General features: G+C 38.5%; 1 protein-coding gene across 1 annotated transcript; it reads right to left on the bottom strand.

Moving 5' to 3' along the window:
- Positions 1–3,235: 3,235 nt before the first annotated feature.
- Positions 3,236–6,210, bottom strand: LOC736264 (BMI1 polycomb ring finger oncogene-like). Its single transcript, NM_001279832.1, is given in 1 exon segment — positions 3,236–6,210. A coding segment is annotated over 1 exon segment (981 nt). The 5' UTR covers positions 5,742–6,210; the 3' UTR covers positions 3,236–4,760.
- Positions 6,211–9,166: the final 2,956 nt, after the last annotated feature.

Below are 9,166 nucleotides of genomic sequence, written 5' to 3'. Positions count from 1 at the left end.
ATTGGCTAAGAAAGTGATTGGAATATTTGTATGGGTTACCTTCTCCTTGATACTTTTAAGAAAGTAGGTAAGAGAAAGTCAGGAAAGTGTACCTCTACAAGCAGTAATGGAGGAAATACAGCTACTCAAAGGAGACTTTTCTTTCACTTAACTTGACTGACAGGCTAGAAATTTCAGGGCTTAGAAGTTTGGAACAGTTAAACAACAAGAATAAGAGAAGCTCCCATTGAATGTCCTCTGTCAGAGACAAAATGGTGTTGTTCCTTGTGGTAGATGTATCTATTTCCCTGTGTCCTTTGTCATATGATTTGATATCCGTCATGCTAAAGGTGCGCATGTTCTCCCATTTCCCCTTGGGCTTGGCAATGTGACCAGCTTTAGCCAATGAAATGTGGACAAAAGTGATAGTGGCCAAATTCGCAATTGCAAAAATATGGAACGAGCCCAAATGCCCATTAATCAATGAGCAGATAAAGAATCTGTGTTTATATAAATGATGGAATACTACTTAGCCATAAAAAAGAATGAAGTAATGGCATTCGCAGCAACCTGGATGGGATCAAAGACTATTATTCTAAGTGAAGTAACTCAGGAATGGAAAAACCAAATATCATATGTTTGCATTCATAAGTAGGAGATAAGCTATGAAGATGTGAAGGCATAAAAATGATACCATGGGGCCGGGCGCGGTGGCTCACGCCTGTAATCCCAGCTACTCGGGAGGCTGAGGCAGGAGAATGGCGTGAACCCGGGAGGTGGAGCTTGCAGTGAGCCGAGATCGCGCCACTGCACTCCAGCCTGGGCGACAGAGCGAGACTCCGTCTCAAAAAAAAAAAAAAAAAAAAAAAAAAAGATACCATGGACTTTGGGGACTTGGAGGGAAAGGGTAGGATGGGGTGAAGGACAAAAGACTACAAACTGGGTTCAGTGTACACTGCTTGGGTGATGGGTACACCAAAATCTTACAAATCACCACTGAAGAACTTGTGTAACCAAATACCACCTGTTTCCGAAAACCTATGGAAATTAAAAAAAAATTAAAATTAAAAAATAAAGGCTGTGGTAGGGCCTGTAGGTGAAATGAAGATAAATAAGATCTGTGCTATGAATCAAGCTGCGACTACAAATTCCTATAACTAGAAGACACAAAGGAATATATACATATATATATATGTGTGTATATATATATTCCGCCAAAAAAAAAAAGTGATAGTGGCTAGATCTAAGCATAAGCTTTGAGAAGCATAGCAAATATTTGAGGCTGTCTTCTGCAAGTCCCATTAGGGGAGCCTCTGCTAACATGCTACCCAAAGAGGATGAAATAAACATGGCCTCAACCCCATAGCTTAGATTTAAGTCATCCAGCTGAACACAGCCTAGATCAGCTAAAGCTCAGCCAGTAGTAGACACATGAGTGAATGAATGCTTCCTGTTGTATGCCACTGAGATTTTGTGATTGCTGGCAACTAGAGACTGATTAACCTCCATGCCTAAGCCTACTGCTTCACATTGCTTCACAATAGCCACCATTCAATGGAGAAAGACAGAAGTGAGTTAAGCAGAGAGAACAGTTAGTAAATATGCTCAGAATCATGACCAGACAAGATAATGGCTATTTCAACTTTCACATAAAAGTGTCTGGAGGTAAACAGACCAGAACTCTGGTAAGTTTTGAGGAAATTACTTTACCAATGCAACTACAACCCTGGCCTTCAAAGCCATATAATTGTTACATGAATAAAGCAACCTGCTTATCTCCCAAAGGCGTGTGCAGAAAGTAGGCTGGGAATGCTGGGCAGAACCCAGGAAGGGCATTTTCTCCAATACCGATTTCAGACATAGCCACAGATAATAATAGACAAGAATCCCCAAGAGGGCAAAGCTGGGAGCAATGAGGATTTTTGTACAAAGAAATTCCTCCCAGCCAGCACAACCAGCATTCAATCAAGGAATTTAGACCAAGGCAGAGGTTTTTCACCCTTCCTTGCCAGTAGAGTTTTTTCATTGCTATAAACTATGACTACTGGCTGGGCACCACATCTCACACCTGTAATCCCAGCACTTTGGGAGGCCAAGGCAGGAGGATTGCTTGACCCCAGAAGTTCAAGATGAGCCTAGGCAACATAGCAAGACCCCATATCTACAAAAAAAAAAAAAAAAAAAACAAAGTTGGCCAATCATAGTGGCATGCACTGTAGTCCTAGCTACTCAAGAGGCTGAGGCAAGAGGATTTCTTGAAAACCTGTGACTACTCTGTGGTGTGCCTCTAATTCTTCCTTTTATTTGTGGGGAGAGTTTAAAGCAACTATCTGTTGCATACTGGGTATGTGTGAGGAGTGGGAACAGATATTAGTTTATATCCCCTTAGTTAGCCAGGAGCCAAATCTGGAGCATATAGAAAGGATTGCACATCACTCACAGATCCTAAATTTCTAGTTGCATACTGTAGCTGAATGGAATTTGGGGTAGTATCCTTAGGGAAGTGGTCAGTGAGGGAAAGAAGTTATCATCAAACGAAATGTGTGTAGAAACGATGTATACAAATCCATGTGACTTACTTGGAAACATATGCTTGACATCCATTTTCTCTTTCCCCCTTTCTATAGGATGGAACACCAGGCTATAGTTTCAGGAAGCCAGACTTGACCCAGACTTGACCTTGCAAAAAATAGCAACCCCTTCAGAACTGGTAAAGCAATGAGAAAGAATTGCTCAGAACTTCATGGAGCTGAGCCATTCACCCATCCTGGAACATCCACCTTCCTCTGGAATTATTTTTTTAATGTTTTTTTCCTTCTTGTTTAATCCACTAATTCTCTCTCTTTTCCTCTGTTTCTCTCTCTCTCATCTCTGTTCCTTTCCATAGCAACATAGACTATATATGAGTAAATATTTGAATATATTTAATAATAAAAGTACATACACAAATATTTACAGAACTGCTCAATCAGAAAAAATACACTTAATAAATAATTGTTCACCAATGGCCTTGATGTGCTGTAATTTGTATTTCCACCAAATGAGTCCCAGTTACCTTTTTTTTTTTTTCTAAATGAATATCCTTTTTATTGGATTTTTTCCAATTACATATGAAATTTCATTTTACATCTATAATTAGAAACAACACTTACAATGGGACTGTACAAATTTAGGTCAAAATAAAAATATATGTATCTTGTGACTTCATAAAACATCCTTTACTATATTTTTAAAGAAAGCAGAAGTAACAGCAATATATGTAAAAGTAATGATTTAATGACTATAAGCAAGACAAAGCAATAGAATTGTGCTTCTTTTGCAGACTGGGGACAATGAAATGTTTAGCTACAATTTTCCCATACAAACATGAAACAATATTCATATAGAATAAACACCCTCACAAATAACTGATGGGTGATGAACACACACCAAGTTCGACCAAAGCAAAAAATAAACTGAAAATTGTTGGGTGGGGTTATTCATATTTTAAATTCAACATGCTTGCTCTATTTAAAAATACCTGTAGAAGCTCATAATAAATAGCTTCTATTTCCAGACATAGCAGAGAAGGCATATTCCATTGTTAACTGTAAAAGCAACTCTTAAATTTAAAATTACTGCTATACCACCTATTAAAATAACTTTAGATAAAATGCCTTCTTTTAGCAACCTGCTGGTTTATTTAAAAAATTGTTTTAGAATTACAGTGATCAATATGCATTTTTAAAATACAATATTAATTCCATCATAGCCAATGGAAAATTAACACGGTTTCCATATTTCTCAGTTAAAGGTTTTTCTTCACTGCAACAATTTTTAAAGTAAACATGTATTATTAGAGAAAAGTATATAAAGTATAGAAAGATGTGCCAATTGCTTCTAATGGAACAGACTTTAGAATTAGATATCCACATTAAAAATATTCTTTGCTGGTAAGCAGGCTCAACATAGGTTATGGGTATCTGCAAAGGTCGAACCAGTTGGGAGAATTTTAACAATCATTTCTGAATGCATGAAACACAATATTTCTTTATAGCATTTATAAATATATCATACAATACTGTTTCCTGTTATGTCATATACCAATATGGCATTGTACAACAAGCATAATGCCATCTGATTCTTACAAAAGCGAATCATTTAAACAAGTCAGTAAAATAAACGGTAGTACCCGCTTTTAGGCATACAGATTGTAAAACTGAAGTTCACTTTTCTTTGATCGGTTTTGCATAGCAACAGAGAAGTATAAATCAAACAGGAATCAAAATGGCTAAATATGCAAGAAATCGTTATTCACAGTGACATGGCTACATAGAATGCATTATTCTATGCATATTCTTTCCGTTGGTTGAATTTCAAGATAAAAAGCACTTGTTTTCTACAGGTTCACAAAACAGCGTAATAACAAGAACAATCAAGGAGAATGTAATGTAGGCATTAGTTGAGATTAACAAACTATGGCCCAATGCTTATGTCCACTGCAGAGTACTTCCAAATCCAAACAATGGTTACAGAAACCATTTCCCATCTTTCCTAACACAGAGAAAAAGTCTTGCCTGCTTTCCAAGAAACCAATTCTTTATAACAACAATCTTTCTTTTCAATTAACGTCCATAGGAGTATCACATGTAGTCCATCTTTTATAGCCAAATTTAATGTCACTACAAAAGAAAGCAAATTGGACGATAGTCACATGTATTAGCATCTATAAAGCTGTAATGGCATGAAGATATCTATATAAATCAGGGGTTTAAAATTTTTTTCCTTAACAGTCTCAGGTATCAACCAGAAGAAGTTGCTGATGACCCATTTACTGATGATTTTCGAGGTCTATTGGCAAAAGAAGATTGGTGGTTACCGCTGGGGCTGTTGCTGGTTCCATTCATAGTACTGGAAATGTGAGGAAACTGTGGATGAGGAGACTGCACTGGAGTACTGGGGCTAGGCAAACAAGAAGAGGTGGAGGGAATACCTCCTGCTGGGCTGTTGGCCTTGTCACTCCCAGAGTCACTTTCCAGTTCTCCAGCATTTGTCAGTCCATCTCTCTGGTGACTGATCTTCATTCTTTTACAAGTAGGTCGAACTCTGTATTTCAATGGAAGTGGACCATTCCTTCTCCAGGTATAAATGTAGGCAATATCCATTAGTGTATAATAATCCTTTAAAGGTTCCTCCTCATACATGACATCAATCTGGAAAGTATTAGGTATGTCCATTTTACTTCTGAGAAACTTTCTTAAGTGCATCACAGTCATTGCTGCTGGGCATCGTAAGTATCTTTTATCATTCACCTCCTCCTTAGATTTCTCTTTGTCTTTGTTTACTTTCCGATCCAATCTGTTCTGGTCAAAGAATTCAATGGATAAGCTTATTATCTCATCATCAGTTATAATTCTCTTATCTTCATCTGCAACCTCTCCTCTATCTTCATTAGAGCCATTGGCAGCATCAGCAGAAGGATGAGCTGCATAAAAATCCCTTCTTCTCTTCATTTCATTTTTGAAAAGCCCTGGAACTAATTTGTATACAATATCTTGGAGAGTTTTATCTGACCTTATATTCAGTAGTGGTCTGGTTTTGTGAACTTGGACATCACAAATAGGACAATACTTGCTGGTCTCCAGGTAACGAACAATACACGTTTTACAGAAGGAATGTAGACATTCTATTATGGTTGTGGCATCAATGAAGTACCCTCCACAAAGCACACACATCAGGTGGGGATTTAGCTCAGTGATCTTGATTCTCGTTGTTCGATGCATTTCTGCTTGATAAAAAATCCCGGAAAGAGCAGCCGGCGCGAGGCGATCGAAGCGGGCGCAAAAGACAATGAAAGTTAAAAGTCGTTCAGCAGAAAATGAATGCGAGCCAAGCGGCCATCTTGAAGCGAGCTGCAGACGCCGCTGTCAATGGGCAACCAGCGCGGCCCCGAGCAGCCGCGGCCGCCACGCTCGTCTCATGCCGCCTCCGGCCGGCCTCCTCCTGCTCCGGCGCCTCGGCCTCCTCCGGCGCCTCGGCCTCCTCCTCCTCCGCCTCCGCCTCGACCTCCAACGCCTCCTCCTCCGGGGCCTCCTCCTCCTCCTCCTCGGCCGCCGCCGCCTCCTCCCGCTCCGCACTCGGGGGAGGGCGCGCGCGGAGGGGGCGCGATCGGTTTTATTCTGCGGGGCGGGGAGGTGCTGCTAAGCCGGAACGGGGCTCCCGCGCCCACATCCCCATTGTCTCGCCCCGATCTTTGCCTCTCATACTACGATTATTTCATAGTTGCTGTGTCCCAGTTACCTTTTATGTGTATTTCCCATGCTTGTTCACCTATTTGATTTTATACTAAAATTATATTAAATTTCTCTCTAATGTTTTGATTTTCTAATAAAATGTTGGTCATGTTTAGATGTTATCAAAATCAATAATTTTTTCTTTTCTTATCATAAGTCAGAGCAATCTTAATCTTATGTTAGAATAATGGAACTCTTATTCCTAACACACAGTTATGGCCTTTCTTCAGATTATTTTTGAAGCAGAACTTACAGACTAGTGTTTCTGATAATGCTAGAAATTTGGAAAAGTGAGTCTTAGATAAATATATAATAATCTTAGTTTTAAATGTGAAGGGTCAGTATTTCAGGCAGTAATGGAACTTTGTTTTTTGTATTAGTCTCTTCCTCCTTAGTTCTTTTATAATTGTTTCTAGCTTAAGAAATCCTAAGTTACTTGCAGTTTCAGAACAAGATAGAGTAGAAGTAAATTTCCCTACTCCTCCTTCTAAGTACAACTAAAAATCCAGGACACTAGGTATAAAACAATCATAAAAGGACTCCCAAAGTTGGAGGAAAAAAACATACCATTTGAGACCCTTAACTCAAGGAATTACATGAGTTTCTTGATTTTGCTTTTTGCTTCATGTATCCCAGACTGTGTGATGGCAAGCTAGCAATTTGGAAACAGCAACAATAGCACACAAAAATCACCCCATGGAAAGCCAGCTCTCTCAAGCCAAAATACACAAAAGGCAAAGGCTAGCAAAACAAACTTTAAGGTAATAGGTACCCTACTGCAGACCAATACCACAAAAAAATAACAGCCCTGTCCCCATGCCCATCAGCAAAGGCCAAGAAGATAGCCTGGACTCCCATGACTAATCCCCTTTTACCCAGTACCTCTCTCGCAGTAAATGGAACCACCAATAACCCACTTGCTCTAAAAACAACATCCGGTATTTCAACAACCAAGTTCTGTCAGCTCTACTTCTCATATATCCTTCAACATGTCTCCTCTCCCAATATTGTTGCCACCACCAATACTCTCTTCCTTTAAAAACAGAAAAAGCCTCATTGTTCTCTCTGCACTCTCCATTTACAATCTTACCCCAATCTAGTCTCCACTGCAGCCAGAGTAACCCTTCTAATACCTGTGTGTTATCTCTCCACTAAAAATCCTCCAATGGCTTCCCTGTGCCCAGAATACAAGGGTCACACTTCTGTGTATTCCCTTTGCTATTTATTTTTCTAAAGATAGAATGAAATTAAACTTCTCTCTGAAATTTTGCATAAGCAAAAAAAAAATAACAACTCTAATTTCTTATGTTTTAACCTCCATTAAAGCCATCAATATCATGAGGTGCTGTATTCACACTTAGAGAGGCATACTTCAGGAACTATAGAAACAGAGGAACAAGTCATACTGTCTGATGTAATTTGAATATGAAATCTACACACTTACCTTCTCTCCAAAGAGCAACAAATTGAACCAAATTACTTTCCAAACATGGGGATCCAATCCCCCACAGTCCACATATACATTTATTTAATCTGATGACTACATTTGCCAGACCTCGGATATAGTAACATCCCTAAATTGTATGCTTACAGAAACCGTTTTCACCAGATGAGAAGAAGTTGCACAGCATTCTAAAGCTTCATCCAGTGTTAACTTTTCACAAACTATATGTTTATTAACTCAGAAATTGTACATGTGAAGTTATGCAATTGTTAACAAGTTTATGCTCTACTCTCTCTAAGCTTCCTTGTTACTCTTTAAGCAATTGCAATTCGACAAGAGGAATATTTATTTCTATCCATGCAATCACCAAAAGTGAAAAATAAAAACTATTTCTCTATTTCTACAACATAGAATTATTGCCATTACGTGCAACTCTAAACACGCTCTCAGGTCTTAAATTAAAAGAACACATCTGTCTTAGCATCTATACAGGTAAAATAATTTGTTCAGGCTACTTGTTACTAATCTCTAGGTGGAAACTTCTCACCTAATAATTTAATTTTTCCTGTTCAATGACAACAGTGTTCACCAACACGTACCTTACTTCCAAAGCTCACGGTATCCCATTTTCAAGGACTGAAATGAGTAGTCTTTCAAATATTTGATGAGCAGACAGAAGGAAACCCCCTTTTTTTTTCTCTTGGTCAGTAAACAAACCCAGAGAGAATAGCTTTCCAGCATGCTGAAGATGCTCTGGCAGATCATTAATCCCAGAAAAATCTCTCCAAACTTACTGATGCGTGGATTCCATTTTCAAATTTCTCATTAGTTCCTCTTTATGGATTAAATGCTGATGTTCACAAGTGAATGCACACAGCTTCAGCTGATGGATGTAATTGGGTTGTAATGGATTTTAGCTGCTGTTCCTTCTGATCTAGCCAATTTGAAATGCAGTGTCAATGTATTCTCCCCATCTCTCGGTAGGGAATGAGAAATTGAAACCTACAAGATGAAATTTATCAACTTTCATAAAGTCAGCTTCAACCATCATAAAACTGTTAAACTTCTCATTATCATTCCACCGCAGTTATTTCTTGAACTCTGGTTTGGCAGTGAAAGTATTAAAGTATATTTCGAAGAAGTAGAGTTGATCCTTCAATATTCTGTGTGTCTTCAGCATTGATTTAGGTGCTGTAAATATTACCAAGTGAAGATGACATTAACACAGCAAAATTTAACACCAGAAACATAAAATGACAAGAAAAGATTTAAAGGTTGCAAAACCTTCTGCAATTTTATATTTAAAGCATGATTTGCAGCTATACTAGGTTCAATAACAAAGATTACATGTTTCAACATCTCAAAAATTGCTACTAAGCTGCTCTTTTGGTGTATTTTGGTGTCTCTTGGTACTGAAACATCTAGTGATGAATGGAAGACATGGTTTGGGGAGAGCCCCAAAAAGTTGTAA

The sequence above is a fragment of the Pan troglodytes genome, chromosome 7 (genome assembly GCF_028858775.2).
Source record: "Pan troglodytes isolate AG18354 chromosome 7, NHGRI_mPanTro3-v2.0_pri, whole genome shotgun sequence".
In the NCBI taxonomy this organism is placed as follows: Eukaryota; Metazoa; Chordata; class Mammalia; order Primates; family Hominidae; genus Pan; species Pan troglodytes.
The sequence above is the reverse complement of the archived record's forward strand: the minus strand, read 5'-3'. Positions and strand labels throughout refer to the sequence as shown.